This window comes from Dermacentor silvarum, chromosome 4 (assembly GCF_013339745.2).
Source record: "Dermacentor silvarum isolate Dsil-2018 chromosome 4, BIME_Dsil_1.4, whole genome shotgun sequence".
NCBI lineage: Eukaryota > Metazoa > Arthropoda > Arachnida > Ixodida > Ixodidae > Dermacentor > Dermacentor silvarum.
In genome coordinates, this window is record NC_051157.2 from 100408912 (window position 1) to 100427282 (window position 18371).

Genomic DNA, 18371 nt, shown 5'->3' on the forward strand with positions numbered 1-18371 from the left:
TCACAGACAGATATCAATATGTAGCACTTAAGCATGTGAACTTCTTAGTCGTACCGATGATTTCTGGTGTACCGCAGGGCAGTGTTTTGGCGCCGGTATTGTTCTTACTTTTTGTGAACTATCTGCCTACATACGTTATTGTTGGATGCAGGCTGTTTGCAGACGACTGCATTCTGTACAAAGAAATCAATAGTCATGATGTCCACATCACCTTAATTACCGCCTTAGAGGCAGTTTCAATGTGGTACAGTGATTGGCAAATGCATATCAACGAAAGAAAGTCCGCACTGTTATCCATGACTTAAAAAAACATTCATCCGAGTTTAATTAAACCATTATTAACTACACTGGAGGAGCATAAATACCTACGTGTCATATTGTCACAAGACCTACGATGGAATTCTCATATTCAATGCATCACATCATCTGCCCTAAAAAGAGTGCTTTTCCTAAAAAGATGATTGCAGCTAGCACCACCAGACACAAAGTTATTGGCCTATGAGACCCATCCTGGAATACGCAAACCCTGCTTGGTTTCCTTACACAAAAGCACTAACCAACAAGCTCGAAGCAATTCAAAGAAAAGCGCTTAGGGTCATTTTTAACAAATTTAACCGAACAGATTCGCCTACAGAACTTCTTAAGAAGGCCGGATTACTAACTATAAAAAATAGGGCGAAATTGGCACGCTTAAACCTAATGTACCAACTGTTACACAACCACCTAAATATAGACAAGTCCCGTTATAATAAGCAATCCGCAGCAGGAACTACCCGCCAGAAACGCATTTGTAACCTTGTAAGGTTATGAAACACTTTCATAACCTTAGAGAGTCCGCACGCATGCCCTCAAATTGTCGTTTCCCCTGGCGATAGGCGAATGGAATAACCTGACCGTCTCCAGTAGAACATCCTTAGCCCGTTTCTCTGAACTAAGTGAAAGCGATTTGCTAGGCTCACAATTTTAAAAGAATGTTATATTTTTGCCTTTGTTCTCATGTAACTCAAGTGCCAATGTTATTTTGTCTGTTCAATTTACTTTTGTAGAGTTTGCGGTATGCTTTGCATCTGTGGATTGGGCGACGTCTGGTTGTATCAGGTTTGATTTTTTTGTCTTGTACTAAATCCCTTTCTCTTATTGCCCTCCTGTTATAATCCCTATGAGATTTACACTATAAATAAATAAATAAAATAAAATAAATAAATAAATAAATAAATAAATAAATAAATAAATAAATAAATAAATAAATAAATAAATAAATAAATAAATGAAAAACTGTCAGCCCTTCCACTGGGGTGGAGATGGAAGACTAGAGAAGCTGTACTATGGTGGGAATTATGTATTTCCAATTATGAATATTAAGATGTGATGGTGTAATTGGTTATTTGAACTATTCAAGAATGAGAAATGTATATGATCCGGTGGTTTTCATTTATTTAGTGACCCCAGGGACCATGGCCGTATGGTCGCTATGGTACACCGCCATAGGGTGTGCGGCAAAGGTTGACACGTTCTTCATAAACACGTCACCAACGCCGCGCGCGTTCGGTGCGAACGCGGGAAAACACCGCCGCCGTCGACAACAGTTGTGCGCGTTGTTTGTGTGGCCGCACACAAGCGCGGTCAAAACGTCCGCTACGTGACGGAACGGCTAAACGCCGTTCGGGAGGGGCGGGTGAGAGCCCAGAGAGAGTCGCCGGCACAGGCGGCAGGCAGAAGCCGGGAGGGCTGCGCGCATGCGCCACAGTGTATGGAGCCTACATTCAAGCGCTGTTTTAGGGTTGTGACAACGCCAATATTTTGACCGCTATTTACCGCCAAATTTCTTGGGTAGCCATTTTGGTCCGCAGTCTTTCTGCCTTTTTATTGCGATAGCAATTATGTGGACACTCAAATAGGATTTCTGCCGTCCGCGTCGCCGTCGCCATCGCCGTCACCGTGAGGTTCCGTATGACGTCCACGGCGATGAAATCGTCGCTGCGCGCTGGACGCTGTATGTGCGAGTGAAAGGGCGCGAGGGACGCGCGCTTTCACGGGGAGTGAACGCACGGCGAAGAAACGCGCGTTCTGCGCCGTGCTCCCTGAAGGGCGGCAGTCTCTTTCTTTCTTTACAATCACCATATATATAGAACAAACGTACGCGACTTCTTCCGTCGCGCTAAAGGCCATGGGGGGACGGAAGGGAGGGAGAGAGGGAGGGGAGGCGACGTTTAGCTGCGGCACCAAATGCGTATTAATATAAATATAAACTTGGACATGCAGCAGCACTTTACCTCCTACTCCCCCTATCCCCTACGACGCTGCGCCGTGCTCCCTTATGGGCTGCAGAATTAAGCGTCTCTTTCTTATGTTTAATAAACACCTCCTCCTCCAGCAACGCGCAGAACTGTTTTCGACGCTGTCGGCGTTTTGCCCGCGTTCGCATCGAACGCGCGTGGCGTTTTTATATAAATACGCATTTGGTGCCGCAGCTAAACGTCGCCTCCCCTCCCTCTCTCCCGTCCCCCCATGGCATTTCGCGCCACGGAAGAATTCGCGTTTGCTCTCTATATATGGTGATTGTAACGGAGGAAAGAGACGCAGCCCTTCAGAGAGCACGGTGCGGAACGCGCGTTTGTTCTCCGACGTGCGTTCGCTCCCTGTGAAAGCCGCGTCCCTCGCGCCCTTTCACTCGCACATACAGCGTCCGGAGCGCGGCGACGATTTCATCGCCGTTGACGTCATACGGAACCTCACGGCGACGGCGACGGCGACGTCAACGGCAGAAATCCGCTTTGGAGTGTCCATATAATTCCTATCGCAATAAAACGTTGCAAGGCGAGAAGGTGGCAAAGACTTCCAACGCTGCTCGACGAGTTTCCCGTTCTGATCTCGTCGAAAACCTCCGAGGCCCTGGGAACAGTCACCAACGCCGTGCGCGTTCGGTGCGAACGCGGGCAAAATGGCGACGGCGTCGACAACAGTTCTGCGCGTTGCTGGTGCTGATGCATGTCCAAATTTATACAGCTGATAAAACTACTAATCTTACTCCGTATAGCTCTCTGCTAAGCTGCTGTCGCAATTGATGCTTCGCCTTTCGGGTGAAACTGCGACATTTTATTGCGATAGCAATTATATGGACACTCAAAAGCAGATTTCTGCCGTCGGCGTCGCCGTTGCCGTGAGGTTCCGTATGACGTCAATGGAGATGAAATCGTCGCCGCGCGCCACCGAACGCTGTATGTGCGAGTGAAAGGGTGCGAGGGACGCGCGCTTTCACGGGGAGTGAACGCACGGCGGAGAAGAAACGCGCGTTCTGCGCTGTGCTCCCTTAAGGGCTGCAGAAGTAGGCGTCTCTTTCCTCCTCTACAATCACCATATATGTAGAGTAAACGTACCTTCTTCCGACGCGCGAAAGGCTCTGGGGGAGGGGGGGGGAGGGGCAGGGAAGGGAGGCGACGTTTAGCTGCGGCACCAAGTGCCTATTTATATCAGAGGCTCCGGCAACAGTCACCAACGCCGCACGCATTTTGAGCGAACGCGGGCAAAACGCCGGCGGCGTCGACAACAGTTCTGCGTGTTGCCGGTGCTGCTGCATGTCCACGTTTATACAGCTGATAAAGCTGCTATCATTACTTCCTATAGCTCTCTTCAAATTTGCTATCGCAATTGATGCTTCGCCTTTCAGGTGAAACTGCGACTTTATATCAGAGGCTCCGGCAACAGTCACCAACGCCGCACGCATTTTGAGCGAACGCGGGCAAAACGCCGATGGCGTCGACAACAGTTCTGCGTGTTGTTGCTACCAAAGCCGCTCACCTTACTTCGTATGACATTGCTGTGTTGCTATCGCATTCATTGCTTCGCCCTTAGGGCGAAACTGTGACATTTTTTTTGCGACTGCGACAACATGTACTCATGTTGGCACGCGATCTATTAAATTTCTTTAACTTAGTTTTGCGCCAATGCGCACAAGAAACCTATATACATCTTTAATATACTAGTTGCATTTTCCTTTTATTTTTGCACATCAAACTTACTTTTATATTGCATGGCGTGCGACACATGTAAAGCAACAAGTTATAAGGTACGATGGCGTGCTTGTGGTAGCATTATCTCACGCCAAGAATGCGAACTGCATTAAACATTGTCGTTGTCTTCCAATTGTACATAATATATAACTGGTGCTTTTCGAAGTGTGCTGTAATAAAGACTGTCCTTACTAGTCTGTTTAACTAAAACGCAGGCGTGCTGTGTACGGCGCTCAGACGCGCCATTTGTCTCTGGCTGCTAAGGCCAAAGTTTATTAAAAGAACTTAATTAATTTCATGTTACCAAGGGTTGTGGGAAATGTGGTCTGTCGGCTGGTCTTTGGCCATTTTGTGCCCCAGATTTAACCCGGCAATTTTGCTTGCGGCGGCAAGTACCCTTACAAAGGCTGTCACCACCTTAAAACGGCGCTGCATGTAGGCTCCCTACCGCAGTGGGAGAGCGGGCACGCACACGCATAGTTTAGGGTGCCTCGAAGCCCTCCTCGCCCACCGCTCCCCTTCCACTGGGAAGTCGCGTTTGCTCTCCGACATGCGTTCGCTCCCCGTGAAAGCGCACGTCCCTCACCCTCGCGCGCTTTCACTCACACCTACACCATACGGCCAATGAGAGTTTTTTTCTATTGCCGGACGCAACCATCAAAGAGTGAGCCCTTTACAGCTTCGCTATAATAAATAAATAATATAAATAAATACCTGTGAATTTCATATTTAATCTCTTTTGCACTTACGAAATCGGGTTATTCGAATTGTTTTTCACTGTTCTCGCGAATTCAGCGCCACTGCCCCTCTCTACAACTATGTCTTGACTAGTAATACCTTGTTTCGGTTTCGTACGCTTGTACTATTGACGTAATAGTTCAGCGGAAACCCGCCAGGTGGTGAGAAGTAATTAAAAGAAAATGAGGCATACACCCAATCGTAGCAATTGCTACAAAGCAAACCCATACGGGTTCCTCGAAAGAAAAGCCTTGCAGTTGAAGAAAAATTGGAGGACGCTTAAGCTTCGCCTTTAAGAGTGGAACGCGAATGCGTTATCGGGCCCCGTTCTCATCGCAATTTTGTTTCAGTGAGCTTCACCGCAACACAGAACGTGGGAAAGCCAGCTTACAAAGACCAAGCTTACACCAATCTCCTTAAAGTCGCCTTCACTTTTAAACAGAAATGCATTGTTGGGAAGACGCTTTTACAGGGGCAATATAAGTCGTCTTATATTAAAATGTGAGGCCCTAGCACCTTTTTTATTATTTTATTATTTGTTTGCTATTGCCCCGATGCGGGTGCTTGTCCAAAACGCATTAGGCAGGTGAAGTCCCAATTTGACCTGCCGAGGATGCGAACGCCATCTGGAAAGCATTTTCGCAAGTAAATTATCCGAGCGCACTATGTTGGTACGGTAGAAATGGTGGAAAAGGGGTTTGTGTTTGAGTTTCCTCGCAACAGAATTATGTTTTCTCGTACATTCAAATTACAATTCGACGCCACCATGTTTGTAGGTTGTGGTTAAGTCATACTTTATCATTTTCCTGACGGATTTCACTGCGAGAAATTCAAATTTTGTTCACCAAAACCTTGCACCACGGGGACGGCCTGCGCGGTCGGGGTGGTTCGGGATGTTTTCTCTTTCGCTAACACCTTGCGCCACGCGGAGGGCCTGCGCTGTCGGGGTGTTTGTTGAGGATTTTTTCCGCCACGGACGCCGACGCCGGATTTTCAGCGACACGGGGCCCTTCACGCTATCGCTTTGAAAATTCGTCCTGGTCGGGACTCGATCCCGGGACCACCGCCTTTCCGGGGCAGTCGCTCTACCATCTGAGTTAACCAGGCGCCTAGCAGATGGCAAGGCGAAGTCGAAGTTAATTTGTACTATTGCATTAAGAAATAACAAATTAATTTCTAGTAATTTAATCGATTCTGAGATTTTTATGAATACTAACTGTACCAGGTTTGCTGCAAACTAAAGGTTTTTGCTTCATAAGGTTCTTCCAATTAAGGTAAATGATCTTCATCCTGTGCGAGCACATTATGAAATCATCTACTCATGTCTCTTAAATGCACCATTTCTTCACCTTCATTCAAGAAACCATTAAAAGGTTATTTGGTAAAATCTTGATCGGGCTTCTTTAGTTCTACTAGATTTGCGCTTATAAATAATGTATTTATTTCTCAAATTCTTCCTTCTTTGCATTTAGGCTTTTGGTTTTTTTTATTCTGTGATGCTTAGTGCCATTACCTAATTAGTTTATTATTGGTTCTATTGTTCGCACTGCAGCTAATTCTTGCAATATTTATATGTAACCTTCCCCTAAGGTCCCGTTGCAGACTTGTACTTTGGGACCTTCATCTTTATATATTATATGCTGTATACAACCTCAATGTAATATTACAACTGATTGATTGATGGGGGAGAAGGGCGTGGGGTGGTGCGCCCTCAATCCTGTGATATGGCGTCCTTCACTCGTCAGCGCTCAAACCAGTAACCAGTATCTGGCTACCGTTTTATAGCGTAAGCTGTTATGGGCTCATTCCAATAGCCGTTTCGGTTCGCGATGGTGCCGCCGCCGGCGGTGTACGCCGCCGTAACAGCTATCGCCGGAAATGCGAAAAAAGTACCCGATTCCCGCCGGGATCGAACCCGCGTCCGCTGTGTGGGAGCCAGATACTCTACCACTGAGCAACGCAAGCGCTTGCTATCGGAGCAGACGACCCAAGCCAGTATGGTGGCGCCATTTAGGTAAGGCGCCTGCAAACGCAGCGTGCGCAGGCGCAGACGACGAGATGTGATTCAGACGAGGCGCGCAATCAACGCGATCCCGAGCTGCCCTAGCTGCCGATCCTCCGCCAGTATAGTGGCGCCATCTAGTTAAGGTGCCTGCAAACTCAGCGTGCCCGACATGTAAGTTGCAGTTGTAAGGCTTGATCGGGCTCAGCAGACTGCTGTGGAGAGAGCATTACAAGCCGCAGCTCACCGTCGACGCCGGGCGGACAGTTCAGATCGCTCTCGTCAAAACGAGGCGAACAGAGTGCCGCGAAGACCCCGTTCTGCGTGGTGACTAAATTGGAGCTACTCTTGAGCCGCTCCACCAGCTTACGCTGTGACTGTGCTGCGTGTGCCGTGCAGGCCTGTGACTTTTTTTTTAGATTTCGACTTGTGCCATTCTTTTTCGACGGCGCCACATTAAAATCTATAGATTCACAGAAAATTATGTTGATTTTCTTCTATGCAAATGTTCGTTTTATGACATGCTTTAAATGCAAGTGCTGCGTAGTGAAAGCTCAGATATGTGAACACTGTAGGAATTTCATTAATGTGTTTTATTAGGAGTACACTACTTAAAGACCGTTTTTGTTTTTTTCTGTCTTGCGTCAATTTTTAATTGCACAATAATTTGCGTTGTTTGCAATACTTTGTCAATCCAGTAAAGTTGCTGGTGAAGCAGCTTTTTATTCCTGTCCTAGCTGTTTTTGCATTCTGATGTGCAATTTCCTGAAGTTTCTTTTTTGCATGCGGAAAAAGTGGGCTCAAGGAAAATATGAAATGAAAAATGAAATGTCACCTCATCGTATGTGGACTGGCCATCGACTGGTGTTTAAGCTCCGTTATTCACTGTGTCATCTATTTTGTATAACCCTGGCGCGGCACTCTGCTTCAATTTTGTGTTATTGCTGGGCTGTGGGTCATTATGAACCTATTTATCCTGATATTTTCGTTGTTTCAATATACCGCGTGTTGAAAATTAAGCTGTACGGATTTTTAAAAAATTACCTGTGGAAGGTAGCATAATACTAATCGTTCAACCGCGTTATTTGAAGAGGTGGACATTAGTAGCACGAGAAGTGGAAACGCACATTCAACTAAATAACAAAAATTTTATAATGAACTTGTTAGTTAATTACTTTACGACACATATTCAATTTACGAACTGTAGCCGGTGAGCTTGCAAGACGCATCCACTTGGAATGAATTTCCAGGATGACACCAGTTTCGAGATATAATTTCCCAAAGTGTGGGACGAAATACATGGGCGTTCCAGTTACTTTTGTGCTTTAATGTACAAAACAGCATTTTGATAAAAATGTAAGTGGAACAACAGTGCATTTTTACGGCATGTTTGGTGGTGCATATGTAGAAAGTGGTGGCATTCTGGAAGTTCATTGTAAGTGGATACGCCTGACAAGCTCACCGGCTACAATTCGTTAATTGCAATATGTGTCGTAAAATAATTAACAAAGAAGATAATAATTATTTTTTGTGAATTAGTTGAATATGTGTTTAGATTTCTCATGCTACTAATGTACGCCTCCTCGAAAAACCCAGCTCAATAAGAATTATGCTACCTGCCACAGGCGATTTCTAAAATTTCCGTAAAACTTAAAATTAGAACCCTGTATTTTTTATTGAATAACTTTTGGTCGTAGCTCTATATTTTCCCTTTTATTTGTTTCTGCGTGCGACAGTATTAACAGCGGAGCTGTTTAAGCCGGCCGTTAGTCCGTTAGTCGTCCACAAGAAATGTGGGCCGATCATGGCGGTAGTGCAGAAAGGGTCCAAGCGCCATGGCACGTACCCGCAAGAACTAGCGAAGCTGAGCCTGGCTAAGTCTAGCTAAGCATGGTTGGGACTACTTAAGCTTAGTCAATCGATAGCGAATCAATCGCTTATCGATGATCAATCAATAACTAATTAATTCCGGAAAATGTTGGAGTTGATTTGGTAGCACTTAGCACAGCCCAAAACCCAGGACTAGCTAAGTGCCCATCAGCTACGGTGTCTCTTTAGCATTACGCCTCGAGTGCAAGCTACGCAAATTTTTTTAGACCTCCGGTTATGATTGATTGATTACTTGACTGATTGATTCTTCTCTCTTGCATGTGTGTTTGGAATTAAAGGTGACACAGAAGATGCCTCGTAGTGAGATGATGAGCGACTCGTCTGAGTTGCAACTCTTCCAGATCCTACTCAAGGCTATGGGAGCCAGATATTATTTGGAAATAGGTGAGCTTGCCGGCTATCCTGCTCAAAACTCTCTCGGCACAACATAGTGGACGAGATATAGATATAGTGGATCAGATATATAGATAGATGTGTTTAGGATAATTTGCAATTGTTAACGAACTGCCAGCTTTCCTTCTATCAAGGATAAGCTTGGTTGATCGGCATACGTTAACTCGTTTTCCTTTTATTGCTGTGAATTACAGCACATACCACTTTTTTTCTTTTTGCCAACCCAGTATTTAAAGAACAGGTACTGCTTCCACTAAACTATGTTTATCTCGCAGTGATGCGCATTTCAAAGCTGGTTGCCGCCACAACATTTGTAATAATTTATATTCTCCGTAGGATGTATAGGTGGGCTGGTTGGTAACTTAGACCGCTATAAACACACTGAACGTAGAAAAGGATCTCGTGTGGTGTGTGTTCCTTTTCTACGTCCTGTGTGTTTATAGCGCTCTAAGTTTTCTAATATTTTCAGTGCCTTATTGTCTAAACAAGCAGTTCCGTGGAATCACCTTCCTTCCTACCTTCATTGCTACGGTCACAAACATTGCCTCGTTCACTTAATGCTTTTAATTCGTAGCAGTACCACGCGAGACAGTTCCCAAGAAGGATACGATAAGGGATGATGGGTATATCAATTGAATTTGATGGAGCGCACCCGTACGTTCGTGCCCTCCTGACATTGATATATTCAGCCCTATTCTCGATTAGTCATTATGCCTTTGGCTTCCAGAGTTTGCACCCATCTTTCTTGTAGAACGCTTAGCGGCAGTTCTGCCCCTTCTTTAAGTAAACCCATCAATAGAGTCTGTACTCACTGTAACTGATTCTTTGTCCTTGTGTACTTTGCTGACAGCACTCAATGACTTTTAGGTTTCGAGAGCGTTTAAGTCATTAGTACCTCAGCACTTTACTAATATCGATTTGCTCTGTGTAACTGCACATACGGGGTAGCTCTCAATGAAACGGCAGATTCATTGTCGAAGGTGTCGATAGTTGGCCCAGCCATTCAAGCTCTGCCTACATCAGGTTTGGTCACAGTGGCAGGCTTTTGGAGGCAAATGATGCTGCCAGAATTCTCTGTAGTATCTACAGCAAATCCTTCAGATTTTAACTACTTATTTTACCCCTGGAACAGTCATCTATGTAAAATGAGAAGAAATAAGGTGGCTGTTAGTATGTTACGCTGTCGCATACCTTCTTTAAATTTTTATTTACACAGGGCTGGTTTGGCAACCTCACAGATTTGTTCTAGGTGTAGGGATGGTGGGGACGCAGAACATGTTTCTTTATTTCTTGTTGAAGATTTATTAGTTTATAGAGCTAACATTCGAAACAGCACTCCGCCTTCTTGAAAACATTTAACTATTCAACATCTACTATCCCTGAGTGCCTTCTACTGTTCGGCGCAGCGACGGGATGGTTAGTGCTACCATCGAGGATTTTTTTAGGATCAAGGAGATTTAAGCTCTCAATTCAAAGTTTAGATCTTCCTTTGGTTTCCACTACATTGAATTCAAGTTTTTTTGTTTTCAGGCTCTCGTGTAATTTTAAATTTTAATAAACTCAATATCTCCAATCTCTACTTTTTGATTCCAACTTATCTTTTATCAAATATTGTTCTCTTATTTTATAAAATATTAGTTAGGATCAAAAGTATATAAATTTTGTCCTCTTACTTTGGCCCGCAGCTCTGCCCTTGGACAGGGCTTCTCAGGACCTTGTCAATAAAGTTCTTTGTCTGTCTGTCTGTCTGTCTGTCTGTCTGGACAGGACAACCGGCAGCGACTGACTTTTCTCCTGACCTTCGCGTTAATGTTCCATCACAGTTTGACGTTGTGTCGATATCGAGGCCCCTGAATGCGAAATTAGCTGATCGAGCGTCAAATTTAAAGATAGATATCTTTGAACACGAGCAGTCCAGGATAATCAAACATAGTGAAGTCCACTTCAGATATGATGGTCCCGACGTTTCAAATATTATGGTATACCGCAATCGGCATAGTCAAAAATAAGTTACCTAAAAAGCTTTCGTCAATTAGGCGTTTGATAGCTATAGTCGGTCGCAAAATTTGCACCCGCCAAAGCACACAAACCGCCTCTGCAAGCAAACTGTGCGTGGCTAGAATAACGTTTTATTAAAATCATTGTTCAATTTTGAAGATTCTATATAACTGCAATATTTAAGGGCGCTTGACATTCAGAGAAACGGCTGTCCGCACAATTGTTTCGCATAATTCCTTGTGTAAAACATGCCGCATTTTTTAGTGGTATTCTATAAGCAATTTGGGGAATTTCTGACATGGCGAGTTGGTACGCAGATTTGTAAATTAGCATGAAACGAGCGTAACAGACGCATGTATTCACCTGGGAACAACTGGAGGAGACAAGTGGACGGGACAGGACAAGCGCTGGACTAAAACTATTTCGAAGTCCAGCGCTCCTCCTGTTCACCTGTTTCCTTTCGTATAGGCGTCTTTTGTGCTGGCTTCCTCTTCATATACACGCATTTTCGTTTGTCGACGTACAGGGTTGCTTCAACCTAATTTGCATTGTTTCTTACACAACCATGAGACGTGGTACTTTGGGCCTAAACAATGCCTGTTTGCTGACCATTTCTTTATCCTTTATACATTCTTTAGAGCGAAATTCTTGTCCCACATAAAAAACAAACTCTTCACGGGTTTCTAGTGGATGTTAATTTTTGTTGGAACACACGCCAGAGTGTGACAATAATAATACTGTTCGGCACTGGAGTCAGCGCCTGCGACATTGCTTATTGTTGCACTATGCAATAAAAAAATTCAGGCATTCATACTTTTCTTTTTTTTTTGACCATATGTAGGCGTATATACCGGCGTGAGCGCATTAGCAGCTGCCCTCGCGCTCCCACAAGATGGACGAGTCATTGGGTTGGAAGTCAACGAGGAAAGCGTCAACGTTGGGAGGCCCTTCTGGAAAGAGGTAACAAATTCCTTCCTACTGGTTTATTCTGTTAATTGGGGTCCGTTTATGTTCGAACAAAGAGAGCCAGTATTGTACAAGGTGTTTAGAAAACGTCCACTAAACTGCGTGCGAGAAGTCTCATATCCTAAATTTGGCACGGCATTAGCCGGTTTTCACGCCCCTATAGAAGGCCTTGTTATGCATCCGAAAACGATTGTCAGCAGACGGAAGGAAGGACTTTTACAAGTTTTGTGCAAACGTCTCGAAGACGTCTCTTGCACATCATGACCTGATCGACAAGATGTCTTGCCCATCTTGTCAAGATGTCTTGCAGATGGTAACTACGCGTTGATGTAGGCGTCTTCAGTAGAATACAATAATACGTAAGTTAACCAAAAATGTTGCGAGAGAAGCAAACAGAAAAGAGACAAAGGCGACCGTCGCTTGTGCCTGTTACAGTAATTTGCCTGACTATATTCGTAATGTATGCCAGGACGAACTAGCCCAACAGTCAGAGTTTCTTATGTGTTTCCTTTGCGTGTGAATCTTACTGTACACGTGCTCGAAATGGCGCAAAACATGCACGTGCTTCTAGCTGCGGGGTAGAAATACACCGTTAGTTCCTGGAGTTCGGGATGTACCAGCTTTTACTAAGTTTATCTCATCTGCCTCGCTGCAGGGCCAGGGCAGGAAAAGAATGTACGCTTTCTGACATTTTAAGGATTCAGAACAAGCTTCGTCCGCAAAACCGCACTGCAGCAGTCCTCCGTGCCTTCGCGCTTAAAAACATAGTTTCCGAGAGACGCCGATATTGAAATTAGTTATCCCCCGCCATGACGTTCATGAAAACGAGTGACTGTGATTGGCTGGCGCATCTATCTTTCTCTTGCATAGCGGTGTACTTAACGCTGCATACTTAGGTTGTTGCCGGTTATCGACGTCTGCTCAAGCAATGTCTCAAGGGAACTGCTTCTTGGCCTGGTTGGTATTTACTGAAAGGCATATCAGTCCCTAACTGAACACACCCACAAAAAAAAAATGTCACAGTTTCGCCCTAAGGGCGAAGCAATGAATGCGATAGCAACACAGCAATGTCATACGAAGGTGAGCGGCTTTGGTAGCAACAACACGCAGAACTGTTGTCGACGCCATCGGCGTTTTGCCCGCGTTAGCTCAAAATGCGTGCGGCGTTGGTGACTGTTGCTGGAGCCTCTGATATAAATAGGCACTTGGTGCCGCAGCTAAACGTCGCCTCCCTTCCCTCCCCCTCCCCCACGGCCTCTCGCGCGTCCGAAGAAGGCGCGTTTGCTCTACATATATGGTGATTGTAAAGGAGAAAAGAGACGCCTACTTCTGCAGCCCTTAAGCGAGCACGGCGCAGAACGCGCGTTTGTTCTCCGCCGTGCGTTCACTCCCCGTGAAAGACGCGCCCCTCGCGCCCTTTCACTCGCACATACAGCGTTCGGCGCGCGGCGACGATTTCATCTCCAAATGACGTCATACGGAACCTCACGGCGACGGCGACGGCGACGGCGACGGCGACGGCGACGCCGACGGCGACGGCGACGGCGACGCCGACGGCGACGGCGACGCCGACGGCAGAAATCTGCTTTTGAGTGTCCATATAATTGCTATCGCAATAAAAAGTCACAGCATATCCACGGGGTGAATGATGATGAGTGGGCGAAGCTCCGGAGGGAATCATCGGATCTCCCGCTTAAGGGGACGCTAGCACAAACGCGTCAGAAACATGCAGTACTCTCTAGTAAGGGGGAGAGGCCACAGCGTCTTACGCAGCCGTTTACACATGCCGGAACGTGCACCGCGTTTGCCGACGCCATAACATGACTGCTGAGAGAGTAAAGGCGGAGAGGCCACAGCGTCTTACACCAGTTTCTTACACGGGCCGTAACGCGCTAGCACAAACGCGTTAGAAACGCGCTAGAAACGCGGCCTTTCGTTAATGTTAGGTTGCCATCGTGGTGCGTGTGTCCATGTCCGCTTCGTGGCGTAGTGGGCTAGCGCCGCGCGTTGGGAAGCGAGGGGTCCGTGGTTCGATTCCGCTACGGCCACAACTCTCGGAATTTTTTTTTCTCCCGGAAGCCGGAAGCTGGCTTCCGGAACCGGAATCGGAACCGGAAGTGGAACCGGAAGCGGAAGTCGGCTTCCGGTTATACTATACGTATACATATATATGTATATATGGTTATACATACATATACGGACACACAACGCCAACTGGTTACACACTACAACTACTACGAGGGACGAACGGGTGCCGCTATAAGGAGCTTCGCCCCTAAAAATGAAGGAGACATTGAACAATGGCAAGGACGACACTTCCAATTGCTTTGTTAAGCGCGAGATCTGAACTTTTGTTTACAACTTCTGTCCTTTGTGTGTGCTTGTGTTCTTTTAGTAGAAATTATGCATTTTCTGCTAAAGGCAACACAGCTGCACCACGGTGTTGTCTTCCACCGCCGTTGACAGGGACGGCATTTGGGACGAAAGACGCTGATTAATTTCTCGGCTGGGAGTTTCGTCCTTTCGAACGTCGGCTTTTCGAATACGAAATGTGGGCTTGGATTTCTTTTTCTTTTTTATACGGTACTTTTTTTTCTGAACGACCTGTGTGGCCGTATGATCAGTTTTCAAACGGGCACAAATCTTACCCGGGCTTTTAAACTAATCGCATGTGCGCGCTGCCACGTGTTTATGCAGGCGTGTACCTGTGAGAACACGCTCTATTAGTTATATGAGCCATCTAAATGGGAGCAAGAAATTTGGGGCAAGATTAAGAAAGCTTTTTGTTCGTAAGTCCTATGAGTAATACTATCTTGAGTAATATAATACTTGAATACCATAAACACCGAACTCTAGCGCTGCAGATTTTTGCGAATACGGGCCGTGGGTCTCCATTCACAAAAAATTCATGCTGTAGAACTCTTCGACAGAATATACCTTGAAAAATCAGTAGCCCCTCCCCTGTCGAGGAGATGGGGTAAGCGAAACATGTCGTGTGTTTATTCGGTGTTCCTCCTGAACGAATTGCACTGACGAGTACCACGTTGTGCTCGAACCGCAACCGGTCACTACGCACTGCTGCTGGCTTCCGTGCGAAGTTTCGGTTCATAAAATCGCGCTGAAACCTGGCCGTCACACAGGGAAAGTTGCCGCTAGCGTTGTCGCGGCGTGCACCACCGTTGTCGTCTTCCTTGAGGGCTAGACGACGCTGACGTTTGGCCTCAACATCACGCTTCCTCAAATCGGGGTCCGCGACTCTTCGCAGACGTTTTGCCTGGGCTTCGGAAGGCCAGACACTAGAATCGGCACCATAAAATTTCTTCAAAAGTAGTCTGTCCGCCTTTCAACGGGCAAGAAGACTGGGAAGAAGCCGTCACGAGCGACGACCTTCAAGTCCAGCTTCGGACTGTCCAAAGAGCCTGCGAAAGGGCTTAAGATCATGGTCTTACGCCCCTGGTGCAGGTGCGGCACGCGACTACGACAAAGTAGTCCCTTAGGACAAAATAAAGTTTCTTCTCGGTTGGTCGGTCGGTCGGTCGGTCGGTCGGTCCGTCCGTCCGTCCGTCCATCCGTTACGCTTGACAATAAATGGCTCATACCCCCTTAAGTAATGGCTCATACCCCCGTAAACGCGGCTTGTCCATTACGACGACATAAGTGAAATTCTACCCTGGACAGACGTTACAAGGAAAGGCGCAAAGCAGGCGCACAACATATTCAATCGATGTACTCCAATAACGCTAGGTACAATACGTACTACACGGACGCAGCTGCGTATGCAGAGGCTACCGGGCAGCGCTACCAAAGGAGGTACACCCTGGCAGTCGTGAACGCGATCAGCCAGCAGCAAATTACCGCGTCGACCACGGCGGGCTCCCCCACCTCAGCCGAAATGTTAGCAGTGGCGATCGCGCTCGCTCACGCGGAGCGTTCGGAAAGGGACTCAGTCGTGGTCACTGACTCCCGGGAGACATGTTGCATGTTTCTTAAGGGGCACGTGACTGTGGCTAGCCTCGCGATAATCCCCAAATCGTTCAACCATCGCCATCGCCTACTCTGGTGCCCGAGACATTCGGGGGTACAGGGGAACGAACAGGCTAACGCTTTAGCTCGAGCGTCTACTAACCGAGCGACTCTTCGAACCCCAACCCCTCACACTATCCCTCGCAAAATCCCATCAATTTAAATGTAAAAGACATCCTTGCTCATCAGCGCGGAGTCCGCAGAAAATACCCGCTGCCTCACCCACAACTTAGCGGGGAAGAGGCCGCCGATTGGCGTAAAATACAGACCGGGGTATTCCCCCATCTAAAACTGCTAAATGCCATGTATCCCACCCGCTATAGGGCCACGTGCCCTTGGTGCGGTGGCATACCTACACTAATACATGTGACCTGGGAGTGTAGTAAGCACCCTCATAGGCCCAGCAGCTGTGGAAGCAGACGACGGCGACTAACGCGGGAGCCCGAGCGCGTGCCGAGCATGTGCCGCGTGCCAGTGCAGCTCTGAGAGCAGCTGTTTTTTTTTTTTTTTTGCGTTGCATCGCCTGCGCAGGCTAGCGTATACAAGCTTCGCTTGAAAAACGTTGTCTGGTGCCCATTGAGGTATGAAAAGGCACTTCTTATGCTCAGTGTAGTCAGCGAATAATGAGTGTCCGTGGTTCGTAACAAGCGAAATAACTTTCTAATACGAAATGTGCGCTTGGACATTTTTTGTGTGTTTTTTATGCGGTACTTTTTCCTGAACGAGGTGTGCGGCCGTGTAATCAGTTTGCAGACGGCCACACATCTTATACGGGCATTAGATTCATCGCATGTGCGCGTTACCACGTGTTTATGGAGGCGTGTAGCTGTGAGAACACGCTCTTATTAATTATAGGAGCCGAAGTAACGGGTGCGAGAAATATGGGGCAAGATTAACAAAGCTTTTCGTACGCAACTCTTATCAGTAAGAATATATTCAGTATTATTACTTCAATATCATGAATGGCTTGTGTCCGCTCTTAGAAACAACTGTAGCGCTGGAGACCTTTCCGAACACAGGCCGTGTGCACGAAACCTTAAAACTGTAGAACCATTCGTCAGAATATACTATAAAAAACGTTGTCTTAGGCCCATCGGGGTATAAAACGTCGCTTCCTATGTTCAATGTAGTCAGCAAATAATTAGTCTCTGTGGGTCGTAACAAGCAAAAATAATTTTTCTAAACCATTCTTTCCAGGCTGGGGTCGACGGCAAGATTGACATCTTGATTGGTGACGCTAGCAAGTCCCTTGGCAAGTCGAGTTCTCTGTTTTCCCAGTCTCTGGTACTCATTTTATGTTGTGAGGTACCTTTTGGACCTGTGAAACAATATAACAGGAGTTACATTATAAGCTACGTTACCAGGGCTCAGCCCAGAATATCTGCAAAGATTAGTATAATTGTTTTTAATTATCAGAAACTTGGCTGCGACTGACATCAGTGGCAAAGGCTGCCCACGTTTGCACATATCGCTAAAAAGGTTAGGAAAAAATATTCACAGACTTATTCTGTGATCACTTTAGAGAGATTTATTGCGGCTGCACGTCGGGTTATTGACAATCGATTATCTTCTACCTAACAATCACATTGGTTGATGCTCAAAATTTTCATCAAACAGAGCGTGCGGGATCTGCGAGAGTCCCATGAAGTTTTAATTAAGGTCATTGTTCTACGAGTAGTATTTTCAAATATAATTCGTAATAGTACCAGTCACTTTTAGAACAACCATAGTTAATCAAGATCAATGTTCCTGAGCTAGTTGGTTCGTAACGTTTAGAAATAATACTGCACAACACGGACGAAGACTGGAAAAAAAGTGACATGGCCTAGCGCAAACTTTTAACTAATTTAATTTTGTTCAGGAATCGTCAATTTAAGCATGTTACCATGCATACGCCATACGACAGCACACATTCAGTATGGCAAAAAAAAGAAGAAAACTGTGAAATATGTAAAACATGACTGCGTCACTGTGAAATGCCGCGAGAGAGAGAGAGAAAAAAAACACAGAAATATTGCTTAAGTATGCGTTGCCGTTATAGGGAAAATAAAACGCTTCCGTTATATCAGCTCTCTAGTAGGCGAAGTTTTTGAGAATTCGGGAGGTCGAGATACTAGGAATTCAAAGAGTCACACTGAAACTGTTTTGCTTTAATTTTCCACTACTGTTTTTACTATACCCATTGTTATACTATACCCAACTCAACGTCCAGCAGATGGTTTACAAACTTACACGGAATTAGACAACATGATAATAAAGAAATTGCCAGCCTTGATCACCAGGCTAAACCCGCCTGTTGCTACAATTCACCACCACCACCACCGCAACGAGTCTTTATTTTATTGCTACAT

The 18371-nt window shown here is 45.9% G+C and overlaps 1 protein-coding gene across 1 annotated transcript in view; it reads left to right on the forward strand.

Annotated features, from left to right (window-relative positions):
- The window catches only part of LOC119450456 (probable caffeoyl-CoA O-methyltransferase 1), a 46714-nt gene that overhangs the window by 9290 nt on the left and 19053 nt on the right, over nt 1-18371 (forward strand). The window contains exon 2 of the mRNA XM_049665882.1: nt 8919-9024. Coding sequence (XP_049521839.1) covers nt 8919-9024 — 106 coding nt within the window. The remainder of the gene's footprint in view (nt 1-8918; nt 9025-18371) is intronic.